This window comes from Punica granatum, chromosome 2 (genome assembly GCF_007655135.1).
Source record: "Punica granatum isolate Tunisia-2019 chromosome 2, ASM765513v2, whole genome shotgun sequence".
Lineage (NCBI taxonomy): Eukaryota > Viridiplantae > Streptophyta > Magnoliopsida > Myrtales > Lythraceae > Punica > Punica granatum.
Window position 1 is genome coordinate 7,521,578 of NC_045128.1, and position 19,739 is coordinate 7,541,316.

Here is a 19,739-nt window from a genome sequence, read left to right on the forward strand (position 1 = left end):
CGTTTGCATGGATATATGTCGATTGCATATACTATTTTGCATATATATATATAGAGAGAGAGTAAACTAACAATTTGTCCCTTAAAAGATTGATGTTACATTAAATATTACCTTAAGAAAATTTTTATATCAATTTTGATCTTATCCTATTAAATTTATATCATATTGTCTCTTTCGTCGGTCTGCCGTTAAAAACTCGACAGAACACTCTGACGAAAGGGACAATATGATGTACATTTAATATATCAATGTCAAAATTGATGTAAAAAAGTAAGAAATAATGCCACATTAGATGTTTCCATCCACTATTGGACGTTAGGCAGACGGAAGGGGTCATTTGATGTACACTTAACCTATCAAGGTCCAATTTGATGTGAAAAGTTTCTTGAGGTTTGATTTGATGTAATGTCAATCTCTCGATGGCGAATTTTTAGTTTGCTCCATATACATATATGTAGCAGTTATTAGATTGTATATATATATATATATATGTCGTTTGCATATATGCATATGTAGTTGTCATATAAAAATATATAAATATTATCTATGTCGTACTCTTCTGAATTATATATATATATATATATATATACTCCACGAAAAATCAGAAATTGAACATAGTGTATGGATTTTTCAAAGAAGAACAACAGTCTAGTGCGTAATGTGAGCAAGAAGATAATTATGACCTATCATTTCCTTTAACCTGATCCAGTGTGTGCCTTAAAAAGACTAAATTCATACTCACATGCGATGTTAACTAATTTGTTATAATAGATTTTAAGGCACTATAGTAGTTTATCATATGATAAAAGAATTACGACATGAAAGAGATACATGAAAAATTACAGTGAGATTCACAAAATTGTGTGATGCCTTGAACACAAGTAAATTATTACTTCCACTGAAATCATGGTTCATTACTATATGCAAGCATAAGAAAGTCTTACTTTGGTTTGTTCCAAATGTTACTTCGTGAAGGAGGCTTATACAACCGTTACTTCATTATAATACCACCAAATAAATGATGATGTAAAGAGTCATATGTTAGTGGATCAGCTTCGTCCAATCGACATGAGTATTAATTTTTATTTCCTTTTAACTACATCTATTTGAAAAATTAAACAAATATTTATTCTACCATATAAATTTAAATTAAAATATGTGTGCTTCTTAAATCGTTTAGAATAATTACAATAATAATTTTCTTGGAAATATAAAATATTTGTCAAATAAGTTTAAAGTCGGTTAGAGATCAAAAATAAGAATTATGTTTCATTATATATATAGCAACCAAAAAAAAAAATTATAATAGCATAATTAATTTGATATTCATGTCAGTAATATTTCAAAATAATATAGTTAACATTTAATTCAAGTGGCACCACGCAATGCACGAGTACTCGCATAGTTTTTATAAGAATGAGGCTAAGTCGTCATCTGAGGAAACATCGAGAAAAGGAGTGTAATCAATCTTTTACTTTTTTTGTTAACATGTCCTTTAACTTGATCCACTGCGAATATATATAACGATAAGCGCGAATTCTACCAGCAAGTGCATTGTGTCAGATCAAGTAATATAGTGATGAGATGAATAGAGTGTTGATCCCACGAGGATTAATTAAGTACTAAACCTATATTAGATTATATTATTATCTAGGCAATCAAATTGAGAGAATTAACTAATTAACTACTAACCAATCCAAATCGTCACAAAGAGCAGAAAGAGAATTGTATGAAAATATATCAATTGGAAGTGGGAAAAACAGAATCCACCTTAGTTTCACTAATCGGATTGCCATCATGTTATATAGATTAATAGCTATGTGGTCATTCAAGTGAGTTTATCAAGCCTTTAAAATTAAAGTCTTAAACCCCTAATTAATTAATCAGCTCCCGCATCTCTAATTAATAGTGGACTCTAAATTACAATCATACACCTTTCAGTGCTATGATTTCCTAATGCCCTAAATTAATTATCCCTAATGTCTTAACGAATAACTAACTAGAAACATTGCATTAATCCTTGGATAATCTCTAATTAAACTAATTAATGCAACTTTCGCATTTAACTAATTAGTCTAATCAAGAATTTCTAACAAACCCTATATCAACTCCCGTATCAATAGTGTTTCTAACAATTATAACCAATTAAGAATTATAATTGAAATTATAGGAATTGCAATCATAAATCATCCACACATCTATTGATCCTATAACATGGCTACAATCATCATATTAGCTACCTAGGGTTTCATCATATTCCCACAAGAGAAGTTAGAACATCATGGAATTGAAAACACAATTATAATTCAAAGGAATCATTGCAATAAAATTCATATTCAGCAGTAAACTCAAGATATTGAATTGCATAAAACAATTAATAGTTCAGAAATCAATAATTTAATAAATCAACATTGAATCCTAAAACAAAAACCCAACAATTCCTTCAAGGAATTGTCTCTTCCACAATGCTTTGCTTCAAATCAATTGATCAAGGTGACTGATCAAGAACAAGACTCTATCTAGGACTCTCTAGGTTAAAGAATGGTAAACGATAACTAAAAAAAGGGTTTCCGAAATAAGGAGTATTTATATCCAAAACAAAGAAAGCTTTCCGAAAGATATAGGCTGGCTCTCAAATCTAGCGAAAGCTGCCAGCCTAGATGATTTAGCTTCCTCCAAATTGCGCAAAATTCCTCAATATTGTTTGTAATTCCATGTAAGTCCTCAAAGACCTACAATATGAAACTACACATAATTAAGCACCAACTTCTTATAATTTCTATAAAATTAATAATAATTTAACATGAATTGCACAATAAAATATGAGTATAATATGCCCTTATCAACTTCCCCACACTTGAACTTTTGCTTGTCCTCAAGAAATAAATAAGACCAAGGAAAGAAATCTATTATAGAGAGTACAAATTTTCGTATTCACTGATTCAAGCATCTGATATTTCACAATTTATGACTTGCTATTTTGTGGTGCCCATTGCTCGAACCAAACTAGAAACATGTGATCAGAGTACTACAGTTGAAATTAACCAGCTAATCTAGATAAAACAAATTTTAATCCAAACATTTAGCCTAAGATTTCTATTTCAAAAGTAGATACTCAGTCCTAGAAGGAAAAATATACATTAAACTTCACAGCTGTTAGCAGGCATATGATCCCTCTAATTATCTCTCTAAGCAAGTCAACAAGGTAGTGAAAGCATATGGTATCTGCTTCATCCCTAGGTTTTCTTCCTTTCTATTACAAGTCTCAATTCTTTTTTTTTTTCAAGTCCAATTTTTGTTTGAACTTTTGCCTTTCCGCCCTTCTCGTTATAGTGAATTCATTGAGTCGACATATCCCGAGCTCATCACCCAAATGACCAGGTTTTAAAGGGACCCCTACAAACTCTTCCTCACTCTAACATTCAAGTTAGGATACTCATAACTCAATTATTGAGTCATTGGAGTAAAGGCTATGCTTGCTTGTTTTCTTCTTTTGAATGCTCACTAACACTTTTCAGACTTCTTTTATAGGAATCACTAAGTACAGAGCTTCTTCTACCTCTTTCACTAAATGTCAAAGTGCTATTAGAACAATTGAAAAGAGGATATACTAACTAACTTAGCCTAGAAGTAGACTTGTTTATTTTTCACTTAAGGACTTGACTGACTCTTAAACTTCAAACTCTAGTGCTAAAAACTAGGTAAATTTGATTTCTAAAGATTTGACTAATTAATTTTAACAAATTAAAAACTAGGACTGTAGTGAGCACCATGTGCTTCCTCGTTCCCCACTCCTCAATTGTAATTTGTACCATAAATCGAAAATCTAAAATACACTAATGTTAGAGAGTTAGTAAAACAAAATAAAATTGTTTTACAATAGCGTTAAACATGGCCTACCCCCCATGAAGCGCTTAGTTTATAGTCGCTAGTTCGACTTTTCCAGTTCTTCAACCGGATTTGCTAGATCCACTGTAGTGACATCATCATCAATATTTTCCCCTTCAAAGTAATGCTTGAGAAGATGACCGTTTACTTTAAAAGTGCGGTCATCTTCTGACTTCAGCTCAACTGCACCATAGGGAAAAACATTAGAAAAGTTAACTTACCTAGGAACAACTTCATGCGAGAGTTGTATAATAGGACTTTCTGACCAGGCAAAAACTCTCGCTTTAGGATGTTCTTATCATGCCATCGCTTGGCTCGCTCCTTGTATATCCTAGCATTTTCATATGCTTCCTCTCTCATCTCAGCCATCTGATTCAATTGAAGCAACATTTTTTCACCTGCAGCTTGTAAAAAAAAAAAAGGTATTTTATGGCCCACTATGCTTTATGCTCAAGCTCTACTAGTAGGTGACATGATTTACCATAGAAAATCTTGTATGGGGACATTCTTATAGGGGTTTTGAAAGCTGTTTTGTAAGCCCACAATGCATCATCAAGTTTTAAAAACCAATCTTTCCTAGATGCATTGACTGTTTTCTCTAAGATACACTTTATTTCCCTATTGGACACCTCAACCTGTCCACAAGTCTGTGGATGATAAGGGATGGCAATTTTGTGGTTAACTCCATATTTTGATAATAATTTTTCAAACTGCCAATTGCAAATGCGATCTCCCATAACTTATAATGGCTCTAGGTACCCCAAATCTCGAAAAGATGTTCTTTTTCAAAAATTTGATTACAACTCTGGCGTCATTAGTTTGTAGAGCAACTGATTCTACCCATTTTGAAACATAATCGACAGCCACAAGAATATATTTATTTGAAAAAGAAGAGGGAAAAGGACCCATAAAGTCTATTCCCCACACATCAAAAGGCTCAATTACAAGAATGTTGTTTTGTGGTAATTCATGCCTACTAGAAATATTGCCGGTCCTTTGGCATTGAGCACAAGACATAATGTAATTCTTGCAATCATGAAATACTTTAGGCCAATAAAATCCACAAAATAAAATCTTAGCTGCAGTTTTTTCCACACCAAAGTGGCCTCCTGCTTCCTTAGAATGGCAATGTTGTATTATGCTAAGTTGTTCAGTTTCAGGCACACAACGTTTAATTACTTGGTCAGCACAACATTTAAATAGATATGGTTCGTCCCAAAAATAGTATTTCACATCATGCAAAAATTTCTTATTCTGTTGAGATGACAAACCATATGGTGTGATTTTGCTGACCAGGTAATTGACTATATCAGCATACCAGGGTAATCCTTGGATTTCTACTGCATGCAATTGTTCATCAGGGAACTTTTCATTAGTGGGTGGATCTAAACTATCATATTCCGAATGGAATAAATGATCATCCACTACATTTTCAGTTCCCTTTTTATCTCTAATTTCCAAGTCAAATTCTTGCAGCAGTAGAATCCAGCGAATTAGCCTAGGTTTAGCATTAGCTTTAGCAAACAAATATTTCAGGGCAGCATGGTCTGTGTATACTATGATCTTAGAACCTATCAAATAAGGCCGGAACTTGTCACATGCAAATATGACTGGTAAAAGCTCTTTTTCAGTTGTGGCATAGTTCCTTTGGGCCTCATTCAAAGTTCTACTAGCATAGGATATTACATGAAATACCTTACCTCTCATTTGCCCAAGTACTGCTCCTACAACATAGTCGCTGGCATCACACATCAGCTCAAATGGAAGCTCCCAATCAGGTGCAACGATCACTGGTGCAGAAGTGAGCTTCTCCTTCAATAAATTGAATGCCTGCAAACAACTGTCATAAAAAACAAAAGCAGAATTTTTTTCAAGTAAATTACAAAGAGGTCTAGAGATTTTAGAAAAATCCATGATAAATCTCCTGAAGAAGCTAGCATGTCCTAAGAAGCTCCTGACTTTTTTTGCTGAAGTAGGTGGTGGCAACTTCTCTATTATCTCTACTTTTGCTTGATCAACTTCAATCCCTTTCTTTGACACCTTGTGACCTAAGACTATTCCCTCTCTTACCGTAAAATGGCATTTCTCCCAATTCAGAAGCAGATTAGTCTCCTTACATCTTTTAAGCACACAACCTAAATTCGTCAGACATGATTCAAATGACTTCCCAAAAACAGAGAAGTCATCTATAAATATTTCAATAAAATTCTCTAACATGTCAGAAAATATAAACATCATGCACCTCAGGAAAGTGGCAGGTGCATTACAGAGACCAAAGGGCACTCTCCTAAAGGCAAAAGTGCCATAGGGACAAGTAAAGGTGGTTTTCTCCTGGTCCTCGAGTGCTATATGAATCTGATTATAACCAGAATAACCATCAAGACAACAATAATAATCATGCCCTGCAAGTTTTTCTAGCATATGATCAATGAAAGGGAGGGGAAATGGTCTTTATGGGTAGCATCATTCAGTTTCCTATAATCTATATAAACTCTATACCCAATCACAATACGAGTCGGGATTAATTCATTGACCTCATTCTTGACCACAGTCATACCACCCTTTTTAGGCACTACTTGAATAGGACTAACCTATTTACTATTTGAGATAGGATAGATAATACATGCATCCAGTAGTTTAAGCACTTCTTTCTTTACTCCCTGTTTGAGAGTTGGGTTAAGTCGTCTCTGTGGTTTGCACTCAGCTTCCAATAATATCTTGTGAGTGCACATCAGAGGGCTGATCCCTTTGATATTTGCAATGGTTCATCCTATTGCCTCATTGTGCTCTCTCAACACGCTTATGAGCTATTGCTCCTGATCACTTGTCAAGGAAGAAGAGATATTTATTGGAAAAGTATCATCTATTCCAAGATGGACATATTTTAGATGGTTAGGATAGGGTTTAAGTTCTAGCACTGGTTTTGTCGCACTGGTGCCCAACTCTTCATAGTAGCAAGCCTTGATTTCTGACACCTTCTCCACAAATTCTTCCTCAGGTTCATCATCATCACTCCAATCATCTAGATCCCTAAGGACTGATTCCATTGTATCCACACCTGCTTTCTCCTCTACAGACTCAGAGATAAGCTCATCAATAATATCAATGGTGTAACATGATTTGCCATCATCAAATTTCTTTATGGCATCATAAACATTAAAAGTTATTTGTTCATCCATAACTCTTAAAGTGAGCTTACCTTGTTCCACATCTATTAATGCTTTACCTGTCGCAAGGAATGGTCTGCCAAGGATCGTGGACACCTCTTTGTCCTCCTCCATCTCCAGGACTATGAAGTTGACTGGAAATATGAATTTGTCTACTTTCACCAGGACATTCTTGACAATGCCCTTTGGATATTTGATACTCCTATTAGCGAGTCGCAAGGTAATATGAGTTCCCTTGCATTCTCCAAGTCTAAGTTTCCTGAAAGTAGACAGAGGCATTAAATTTATACTTGCACCTGAATCGATAAGAACTTTCTCAAAATGGAAATTCCCTATAGTGCAAAGAACAGTGAAACTCCCCTGATCTCTTTGTTTGCGTAGTAAGTTAGGTAAGTCCTTCTGGAGAATCATAGAATACTCCCCTGTAAGCATCACAAGCTCACTCCCATCAATCTTCCTCTTTTTAGTGAGCAGATCCTTCATGAATTTGGCATATGAAGGCATCTGCAGGAGTGCTTCTACAAATGAAATGTTGATTTGCAGCTTTTTAAAGACATCCAGGAATTTAGCAAATTGGGCGTCCAGCTGCTATTGCTTCAATCTTCCTAGAAAAGGGATAGGAGGAACATACGGTTTCACCTCTGGTGACCTCTGCCTTGGTTCCTCCACCTTTTGCTTCCCTTTGTCTTTTTCTGGACTCTTCTCCTGGGTTTGAGCTTTTCTGTTGACTGTGTCCAATTCCTTGCCATTCCTCAGCATTATAGCATTGACACCCTTGGGGTTCTAGACTGATTCTGCTGAGGCGGAACATTCTAAGTAGGGCCTGCCTTCTGGAATCCAGGTGGCGATTTTTTTGACACTCAGTAAGAATCATAAATGTGATTTACACAGTAACAAAAAAGAGAAGGGCTTGGGTGAAAATGTTCTTTTATTAATTAAGAATAGTTATTTAAATTATTGTGTATTTATTTTACGCATCATGCTTTTGTATAATAATTATGTATTATATAATTTTTAATTAAATGTGTGGTCCGATCCATCGAACCCCGATTGGACCCATCGAACCCGTGAACTCATACCTCGACTAGTTCAACATCCGGTCCGGTTCTAATAACACTTTTTCTGAGTAATATCATTTTTTCATCCATATTTGGTATTATAATTCATTTTTAATTATTCTGAATTTGTTATTATATGTACTAATATATGAATGCTTTCAATTTAAGAATATATATAATTTAATGAAGATTTCAATTGTGATGTCAAAATTTTTAAAAATCCATCTAAAGTTCACCACTTCAAACAATTACCTGTGCATCTCATGGACAAAAAAAAACTAGTAATAAACAAGGAAATGACTTATTTACATTTATTATATAAAATAATTGCATTATTTGAACAAAACTAATTAAGAGTTCTAACCTTAATGAATCTACCGAAAAGAAAAAAGTGTTCTAACCTTAATGAGATAAACAAACGAATGTAATGGCTTATTATGTTATTTATTTTGCTCTAGGATCTTTAGAAACCCAGCATTAGGGTAGTAACAGTTGCTCTTGAAATAGGAAAAGTGGTCGTGAATTCGATCCTCATAAGTGGTGTTTGTAAAATATCCAGTGAGCCTACAAGCGATTGGTCCATCTCAATCCAAAGGCTCGATCTTATAAACGATATGAAGAATAGGCTACGAGCTTGCGCGGTCCGCGGAAATATAACCCACTCTGATACCATATAAAAATATCAAGTGAGCTTATATGTGATTGGGCTCATCTTAACCCAAAAGCTCGAGTTGGTAAGCTGTGAAGCTCAATCTCTTATAGAAGCATAATTTTATATTCTATTTTTCTTGGGATTAACTCTCGACAATTGTGGTTCCTGTGCCATTTTAATTTCCCTCTGTATAGACAACTAGATTCATGAGCCCATCTCTTACTGCTGGAAAAATATTTACGAAAAAAAACCTATATCCTAGCTAGTACAAGTCTATATGTTTATTCTACAAATTTACCTCTTTAAATTTAATTTCCTTGTTAGTCTCAGTTCGGTGCAAAACTACATGCTACTGCATTTATCTTCGTCTTGTAGGGCGCGGCGAAAGTACAAGATTTTGCATATAAATATAGATGGCTTCCTCTTAGCATCATTCACCCTTCATCTTCTACAAGTTTCTCCTTGAAGATTCGCCTTCAATGGCTTTCAATGACACACTGAGAATTCTTCTTCCCTTCTTGTTCTTGACTCAGTGTCTCCAGAACTTTGTTCGAGGAGAGCCCCAAGTTCCCTGCTACTTCATCTTCGGAGACTCGCTTGTCGACAGTGGCAACAACAACCAGCTTAACACCCAAGCCAAGGCAAATTACCTGCCTTATGGGGTGGACTTTCCTGAGGGCTTTACTGGGCGGTTCACCAATAATCGCACCATCACTGATATCATAGGTTTCCTTTATTTCATGATTAAGCTTTACATATATATATATTCGAAGGTTCTGCTTCATCTGATTTATCATCATTTTACGAATTACTTCTTGAATGCTATGTGCAGAGAAATATTCGAAATTTGTGCAGGCCAACTTTTGGGTTTTGAAGATTTCATACCGCCTTTTGCAAATAAAATGGAAGATATAATAAGAGGAGTGAATTATGCATCAGCTGTGTCGGGGATTCGGGATGAAACCGGGAAGCAACAGGTACATATAGTAGTTCAAAATTCATAATTTATGATCAAGTTTACAATTCTGCTTAAATCATTAATTTCTGAAGTGTAAATAGGCTCTGGTTGTAGGTCATTAAAATTTGTTTTATTACTGCCAAACTTAATTAATACTTTCGCTTGCTTCTTCTTTTTTTTCTTTTTTCTTTTTTCCTTTTTCTTTTTTCTGCAGGGTGATAGAATACCCTTGAATGAGCAGTTAAGGAACCACCTCATCACAGTATTACGAATCACTAAGATAATGAAGAGTGCATCTGCAGCGAGACAGTACCTCCAAAAATGCATATACGTTGTTATAACTGGAAACAATGACTACATTAATAACTACTTCGTGCCGGATATCTATCCAACCAGCAGATTATACACTCCTCAACAGTTTGCAGACGGGCTTGCCAGGCAGTACTCCAACCAACTCAAGGTGATTTTTTCCCCTTTTCTGTTCGGAGCAAGTTATTTTGCCTTAGATACTTGTTACTCTTTGTTTCTACATGATTTTTTTTTTTCATTTTGGACCCATATATGTCCTAGTTAATGTAGATGGCATACAGAACCATAGACGTATTTCATAATACTCGTTTCTTTTCATTTACTTGATAAACTTTGGATTTTGTAGGTGATATATATACATTCTTTTTTCAGCTATTGGCAAAAATTTTGCCGATATTAGCAAGCAATTTTCCAACATAAATCGAGAATCTTATATTTTCTGTGCTTTTGCTTTCTTGAGCTTTTCAGTTGACATCTTCAAAGCTATAGTTTTTCATAGATCGATATTCACCGATTAGTTTCTCTGTGAAGTTGTGACCCCAGATATTCTAGGGCCATATGGGCAATTTACTAACTATCAACTATTGCTATTCATTTTTCTTTTTCGATCACAAAAGAGACCCATGGCAAAGTTGATGCAGTAGAAGACGTGGCAAATCGGTATCTCGAGAAAAACAGGTTTTGACGACCCTATCTCGAGGGAAACAACATCTGGAGCCAAACAGGAAATTTTAGGGTCTCAAATAGGCAATTTTATATTATTTGAGAGTTTTTGCAATTTTTGGAAAAAAATTTATTTCTTTCGTTGCAATTCCCTAAAATAGTTTATTTCCTTTGTTGCACTTTCGTTTCTTCCTATTTAAGCGACGTAAGCCCTAGGGCTAAAGAGAGTTGAGTTTTTTGGGATTATCAATAAAGTCTTGGAGCTATTGTGCTCTTTCACCCAATCTCGGATTTGATTTGAGTTTGATGCATATTTCTTAGTATTCGTAGAATTAACAGGTTGTAGAAGGTCGTTGTCTGATATTTGTGCGCGAATCAACATATCGTAATTAGTTTCGCTGCGTCAGTCAAACAACAACCTTCTACAACCTGTTGATTCTACGAATACCAGGAAATAGGTATCGAACTCGAATCAAATATGAGCTTGGGCGAAAGAGCATGGTAGCTCCAAGACTTTATTGATAATCCCAAAAAAACTCAACTCTCTTTAGCCCTATGGCTTACATCGCTTAAATATGAAGAAACAAAATTGCAACAAAGGAAATAAACTAATTTAGGACAAAGGAAATAAACTATTTTAGGGAATTGCAACGAAAGAAATCAACTTTTTCCTAAAATATGCAAAAATGCCCGACTAACATAAAATTGCCTGTTTGAGGCCATAAAATTTCCTATTTGGCTCCACATGTTGTTTCCCTCCAGACAGGGTCGTCAGAATCTGTTTTTCTTGAGATACCGATTTGCCACGTCTTCTGCTGCATCAAAAGTAAAGGAAAATAAAACGTAAAATAAAATGGCACAGGAGGTCTTATTGATGAGAAATGAACACTAAACCATCTCCGCTGCATATCTCATATCCATTCAATTTTATCTCTTAATTTCTTTGAATTGGTTGATGCAATATGTCAGGATCTATATTTCTCTGGAGCAAGAAAGGTGGCCATATTTGGTGTTGGGCTGATAGGGCTAACACCAGAAATTATCGGAAGATTTGGGGCTAACTACTCAATGGTGAACGATGCAGCTCAACTATTCAGCAACAAGCTGCTTCCCCTTGTCAATGACTTGAACAGCCATTTAACCGGTGCCAAGTTCACTTACATAAACACCACTGGAATCACGGTTACAAGCAACGATTCATTATGTATGTGGTGATGATTCTTCTAAAAGTTATATCAAGTTGGTTATAATTCTGAGTTCACTTCAATTATTGCTTTCTACTGCATTTAGCACTCGAATTGGAAATACTGATCGGATTTTATTGATTTAAAGTGATGCAGCCACTGCTCTTGGTATCAGTTTCTATCTTTTGGAAAGATGTATCGAATTGAAAGTACTGACCAGATTATCTATTCATTTGGTCTTGTTAGCTCTCTTGAATACGCAGGATACATGCTGCCCAGTGGTGCAGGATCTCGGCACATGCGTCCCTGGTAGCACTCCTTGCACTGACAGAACACAGTATGCATACTTTGATGGTTTCCATCCTACAGATGTGGTGAATGAAGGCTTCGCAGGAAGAGCATACAATGAGAAGTTACCATCAGATGCTTCGCCGTATGACATTAGTCGACTTGCGCGGCTCTAAAGAATGATTCAGAGCTACTTCAAAGTGTTATACATATACGAGAATAAGCCCCAAAATAAGGAAGCCACTCTATGTCAATAAGAATAAGTGCATCATGTGAGACCAGAATAAGGTATATGGTTTGCATTATCGTATCTGTTGAGCGTGTTCCACAGAGCTATTATACAATTGTATAATGCAAGTCCTACATTGCATTTCAATTTAAATTTGGCGAAACGCAGATGAGGGAGCATAACTGTTACAAGAATACCATATATATGTATATATCATCTTATACACCGAAAGACCATGCATATACAAAAAGACAATAACTTATTTAATATTGTCAATCCAATGGTCAGGCATACAGAAAAAAGATTATAAGTGCCTACTAATGCACATCCTAAATGCATATGATTGCAAATGGTTCCCAAAAGAGATATTGTTTCCAAACAAAACAAAGTTCCCAACAAAAGACTACTGATATGACCTGGTTCTACACTGCACTGATATTGTTTCCAAACAAAAGAAGAATCGCCAATTGACTTGCTGAGACTACTCTTGATCTTTGTGAGTTGGTTTTCTACTAAATGAGGTTTGAGTGCTGATATGCTTGCTGGAGTTGGCAGAAGATTCTTGACTTGAAGAACCCATCTTCTTCATCATGCTCCTAGTGACCCTGCTTGCTGCTAAATGAGTATGCCTTGTGACACATTCTTGCCCATTCCATAGAAAAGTTGCAGGGTTGATTCTTGCAAGAGCATTTGGTGTTGGAGAAGAAGGCACTAGTGGAGACAAGGCACTCCTGAATTGGGGCACTTGCAGTTGAGGAATCACAAAAAGTGGAACAAATGATCCAATAAAAGAACTTGCAGGCCTGCGTGGTGGTGGTCTCGTTGCCGGTGGAGCTGGGAAGCTCACATAAGGAGAAGGAGTAGATGATGCAAAAGCAAACCTTGGTGGCCTGCATGGTGGTGGTCTTTTTACAGGTGGAGTTGGGAAGTTAAGACTGCTTGATGGTGATGGATGTGATCCTGTAGGTACATCATGTGGTGTGAAATGAGGCAAAGTTGGTGCTACTCCAAAGCTAGGAGTTGGAACAAACATTGGGACTTGATCTACATACTTCCTTTGCACCTCAATAATGTATATGTATTCAGACTTGTGTTCCAATACTCATTCAAGCTGCAAATAATAAAATATATGCATTTTATTAGGGATTTTTACCCCAAATGGCTCATGGTTTACCCATTTTGTCAAATCTATCATATGTTTTTTTTTGGTCATATCGATCACATGGTTTACTTTTTGCATCAAATCTATCCCGACGTTATCTTTTCTGTCAACATCTAACGGCCGTGCTGACGTGCAAGTGGAGAGATAGTGAGCCACACTTGCCACGTGGGTGCCACGTCAGCACGACCATTAGATGTTGATGGAAAAGATAACGGTGTGATAGATTTGATGCAAAAAGTAAACCATGTGATAGATTTGATGCAAAAAGTAAACCATGTGATAGATTTGACAAAAAAACATATGATAGATTTGACAAAACGGATAAACCATGGGTCATTTTAGATAAATTCTCCTTTTTTTTAATACCTTGTCATGTGATAGTTTGATCTGTTCTGGTCCTTGGCCTTGAAAACCACTTAACCCATCGTCTTTGATAGATATTCCCTGAACAAAATCATGTTAAAATGCATTTATACCAATCAATTATACATATTAAATTCAATTAGACATAATAGAATAATACATTTTCCTCGGATTATTTTTTGTCATCTTTCCTTTCTTTCCTTTTACTGTTGTGTATTTGCACCTCCTACTGTTATGCCCCTTGGCACCTCACTTTCTGCATGTTTGAGGCTTGGTCTTCGTGGCCTTAAAAAGATTCCCTGGCACATCTTTGTTCTTTGTTCTTTTCTTCTTAGGTCTGCCACCACCACTGTTGTATGCTGTAGGTAAGATAGTCTCTTGGCCAGTCTTTTTCCATTGATCTTCTCTTCTATCTGGCAGAATGAATGGCATATATGTACTTTGCCATTTCTCCTTGGGTAGTATTGGCAGACATAGAGTTCATGGTCTATATTGTTGTGCTGTACACATGCTACTGCATGTTGGCATTGAATCTCATAGAGGTCCCATTCTTTACATGAACAACTCCTCTCTTTCAAGTTCCCCAAATACTTCTCATGTTGACAGAAAATATGTTGTACCTAAAACATTGTTTCATCTGGATCTCCAACCCAAAATGCATGCCATGAATTATTGTCTATCTTGCATTGCTTTAGCTTGCTCTGAGCAACAGGAGCGATAGGATCCTGATACTCAGCTAACTGGTTCATGCTTTTATTCATTTTTGTCATGAGATATGTCCTTATATCTTCTAGCATTGTAAGGATGGGCCTACCTCGAAACTTGACAATAGTCCTATTAAACTGCTCACACGTGTTGTTGAGCAAAGATTGATTCTTGCTTCCTATACTAAATGTTGTCCTTGTCCATAGGAAAACATGCGGTTTGCTGAAATAATCATGAGTAGCCACATTTAGTGCTTTAACCTCCCAAAAATTCTTTTTAAACTCCCCCACTATCTTGAATCTTACACAATCTCACACCTTCTTTTTCAAATCCGCGTTGGGCCAATGTTTCCATACAATGGCCTCCAGGTGCTTAACACAGAATCTGTGATTAGCTTTTGGGCATAGTTCATGCAGTGTTCCTTTGAAGTCCTTACAAAAAAATAACATAGGCAAGTTAGAGAAATAATCAAATCTACATTGAATATTAGAATAACATTGATAAATGAGCCAGTAGTTACCTTATGCATGTCAGAGATAAACTTCCATCCATGTACACCTGGGTGTCCTATATTCTCAAAAAGTCTTGTAAGAAAAATAGACTTAGCCTCATTTGTCTCTTGTTCCACTACGGCATATGCAATCACATAAAATGCATGATTTGCATCATGAGTGACCATTGCTAGAAGCTAGCCTCCATAATATTCTTTAAGGAAGTACACATCTAGACCTTTCAAAGGTCTGCAACCTCTTAAGGCCCCTCTCTTGGTTCTATCAAAGCAAATCCACAACTTGTCAAACATTTTCGGGAAAGAAAGATCTGGTCTCCCAACTCCTAGCTGAAGAGTAAAACCAGAATTGCTTCTCCCAAGTTCTTCACAATAATTCGAAAGTTTTGCATATTACTCCTTCTCAAATCTTTCTACTGCTTGGCAATATGTAAAGCTATATACAAGTTTATTTCTAACAACTGAATATGGTATGTGTCTACCATGTAGGCATGCGCATCAGTTATAGTAATCTTGGGTGTAATTCTTGGCCTATCCACAAGCTTATTTGCAATTCAGTTCCTAAATGTTTGAGGAACTTTTAGGCCCCATTTGTTTTCCCGAAATTTGATTTTAACTTTAACTTTAACTTTAACTCAACACACTACACAACAAAAACACACGTTTCCCAAGTCAAATTTATAACTACATCTCATTTGTCTTTTTTCACAATCAAAATCAAAATCAAAATCAAAGTAACTTTAACTCTGAATCCAAACGGCCCGTTAGCTTTCTACTACATTTATGGTTGGGATCAAAATACTTGACTTGGTAAAACCCACAAGCTTCTACCCAAGAACATACAATCTACCAGTCACACTTTTCATTAGTGCAAATGATCCTGCATCTCTATTTGTCATTTTTCGAAAATTTTATTGGTCTTCGTGATGCAGTAGCGTAGTCCCTTCTTAGTCACATCCTGGTTGGGGAAAAAAATGTACAACTCCAAGTAAACATTACCAAATGTTGCAGCTTGATTAAACTTTAGAGGCTTCAACTCTTACTCATCATCTTCATTACCCTTGAGGTTGTCAAGCTCTTTAGTGTGGTATTCCTTTTCTTGCTCAGAAACTTCCTCGGTTGCCTCATGAACCCTCTAAACTGGTATTGCATAGTCATCCCTTGGGCTTTAACCAGTAGATTCTTAGGCCTCTGATTATAAGCCATCCATTTATGCTTTTTCCCACGAGAACATGCTGCCTTGCTAGGTTCAGCTTTTGCTTTACTCTTCTCCAAACCAAACATCTCAGATTCAATTTTGGCATCATCATCCCCATCGCTCTTATTATTATCCTTATCACTGTCATCATCATCCCCATCATCCATACATGGGAAGGGACTGTTTTCACAACTGTCAAAATCATCATCATCACTATCTGACGCAGCGTACACGCGAGTAACCTGTCACAGACTCGTTGACTCGCACACGAATATCGAAATTACGACCTTCAATCCCTATTGATTCTTCGAATTCCTAGGAAATTGGCATCCAACTCGAGCAAATCCGAGAATTGGGCAAAGAGCACACAAGCTCCAATTTTTATTGATAATAAAAAAAAACAACCATTTCAGCCTTAGGGCTTACAAAGCTTAAATAGGGATTAAGAAAACCTAAATTGCACAAAAAAATAAACTTTCCTAAAATTGCCAAAACACCCAAATAACGATAAAATGCCCGTTTGAGGCCCTAAATGATGGAATTCACCTAAAATGTCGAAATTTCACGGCCTTTGCTCCCAAGGTCATTTCCTTCGAAATAGGGTTGTCAGAACCTATTTTTCTCCAAGTACCGACTTGCCATGTCTTATGCCGCATCATTCTCCCATGAGTGGAGAGAATTTGCCCTCAAATTTGCCCTAGGAGTCCAGAAATAAAATTATCCACACAAACATACACATCTTCCATACTTGATCAGAAACCGATGTCAGCCCATGCTTCAGAATGGATGAATGGAAAAAATTCCGACTCAAGATACTCTACCGCAGTGATTGGTTCGATAGAGACATCTGACATCCTCGTCCTCATCTCTTGATTCGTGGCATGGTACTTCTCAATTTCCTGCTCCAGCCTCGCCTCCCTCCTATCTTTTCTTCGCGAGTCCATTCTCTTGTCGATAGCCTCCCAGACCGCATCAACCTCCTTGTCGCCCTCATCATTAAGCAAAAAGACCCACGTCATTCCCTTCAAATTCATCGAATTTTCAATTCTCGTCATAACCCTTGTCATCTCCCTCATCATCCTTGTCAAAATCGGGCTCTCCATCGCCTCTCGCCATGAAAAATGCGTCATCATACGGATCCTCTTCGGAAAACAAAGTCGTGTTCCCTTCAGAATTGGAATCATACTCGATTTTCTCTCAATTAGGGTCAGAATTCAGATTAGGGTTTCTCTGATTCTGATTCTCCGTAAGTGCAGCCATCTGCTGTGTTAGCTGCCCCAGCATATGTTCCATCCTCTAATCCATCTGATCCAGCCTCTGCTTCAGATGTCGTAGATTTTCACGGTCATGAATATCTTTCACACGATCCCTCCTCTTGGGCGACATGGTTGATCAAGATCAAACCGTAGGCTTTGATACCAATTGACGCAGCGTACATGCAAGTAACCTATCATAGACTCGTTGATTTGCGCACGAATACTGGAACTACGACCTTCAATTCCTATTGACTCTTCGAATTCCTAGGAAATTGGCATTCAACTCGAACAAATCCGAGAATTGGGCAAAGAGCACGCAAGCTCCAATTTTTATTGATAATCAAAATAACAACCGTTTCAGCCCTAGGGCTTACAAAGCTTAAATAGGGATTAAGAAAATTGAAATTGCACAAAAAAATAAACTTTCCCAAAATTGCCAAAATTCCCAAATAACGATAAAATGCCCGTTTGAATCCCTAAACGATGGAATTCGCCTAAAATATCGATAAAATGCCCGTTTGAGGCCCTAAACAATGGAAGTGGAAATCTGTTTTGAGTAGTAAGTTGAATAAGTTGGATTGATAATTCGATATAGTATTTTAGGAGCTGAGTTTTGTAGAGGCAATTGGCTTGTCGTTACTGTGGTGCTGGAGTGTTTTATAGTTATTTTAATAAGCTAAAAATTTGGAGTTGTGTTCATGAGATGATAAGAACACTTGTCATTTGCTTAAAGTTGGTTGTATGAGTTCACTAAGGCAACGAATTGAAGAAGTTACATGTTTTTGCTTGAGGGTTAATTGGGTATGGAGGCCAACTTTATTGGGTTGCTGCTTAGCTGCTTATTAACAATTGAATATCGAGCCTCTTCGAATTTACTAATTCAAAATGATTATGAGATAATAACATGTTTTAATGAGGAATTGAGGAGTAAGGAGAACTGAGTAATGATTGGTGGATAATAAGGAGTAGACAGTGGGATGAACCTGTGTATGGAAGTAATTTTAGCTTTAATAAAAATGGAGAAATAGTTAAAGGGACTAGCATGCAATGTCATTATTATGCATATTATCTTATTCTTATGTGGGTGCTTGTGATTAATAGGAACAAGAGAGTTGAATTGATGTATATTTATGCTTTTATTTTGTATATTATCTAACATTTGTGCTTGAATATAAATAGGGGTTGAGGAGACCGAGATTATACAACCAAACAGCTCGACTCATTGAGTTATCATTTTGAGGGGTCTTTGTGAGTACTTTCTTTCATCGTAAAATGATAGTAAATATTTATATGTGTTGTTATAGAAGTGGAGGTGACTAAATGATTGAGGAATATAGTTGATATATGCGTTGAGTATGCTAGTATTATTGTGTGATTATAGCAAAAGGGGCACAAACGGCCGCTGGACCCGGCGGAATAGCAAAAAGGGGCACGAACGGCCGTTGGACCCAGCGGAATAGCAAAAGGGGCCCGAACGGCCACTGGAACCGGCGGAATAGCAAAAAGGGGCACGAACGGCCGCTGAACCCGGCGGAATAGAAAAGGGGGCCCCCTTATGAGATATGATGATGAAGATAGGCGTATAATTTACTTGAGATTTGTTTGTTGAGTTAGTTGTATGAACGGATTAGGTTGGTATTAGACTCGATATTGCGTAGAGTATATAGATACATATATATATTTGATTGACTGTGAATTATGAGTGTATTAATTCATTTTACTTTGGAATATCGTACTCACTGAGATGCAGCTCACCCCCTGCATATATTTTTCCAGATGAGCTAGAAGATAGACTAATCGCATAGGATATCTTTTTGAATAACGGGGATTAGCGCAGAGGATCTTTTGCAGTAGGGCCACTCCTAGTATAAGTAGTAAGTTCTTATAGAATGTTATAGTTATGTTACGACCTGAAACTTTTGTTTAGTCGGGCTAGTGATATGGCTGTAAGAAAGTACTCCTTGAGAGTTATATACCTATCAAAACCTGCTGAATTGGTTATATGCCTTTGTATAGGTTGCTGAATTGGTTAAATGTTTTGGGAGGTAGAAAGCATGTTATAAATGAATGGTTTATGTGATAATGGATATCGAGAAAACATAGGGGAACCTTTGCTGAAATTTCGGGTCGTGACATTTTTGGTATCAGAGC

At 36.5% G+C, this 19,739-nt stretch overlaps 1 protein-coding gene across 1 annotated transcript; it reads left to right on the forward strand.

Annotated features, from left to right (window-relative positions):
• The first annotated feature begins 9,222 nt into the window (after nucleotides 1-9,222).
• Nucleotides 9,223-12,495, forward strand: LOC116197673 (GDSL esterase/lipase At5g45670-like). The gene is made up of 5 exons (XM_031527870.1): nucleotides 9,223-9,491; nucleotides 9,621-9,742; nucleotides 9,938-10,183; nucleotides 11,665-11,899; nucleotides 12,126-12,495. The coding sequence occupies exons 1-5, from the start codon at nucleotides 9,245-9,247 to the stop codon at nucleotides 12,341-12,343; spliced, it is 1,068 nt and encodes a 355-aa protein (XP_031383730.1). The 5' UTR covers nucleotides 9,223-9,244; the 3' UTR covers nucleotides 12,344-12,495.
• Nucleotides 12,496-19,739: the final 7,244 nt, after the last annotated feature.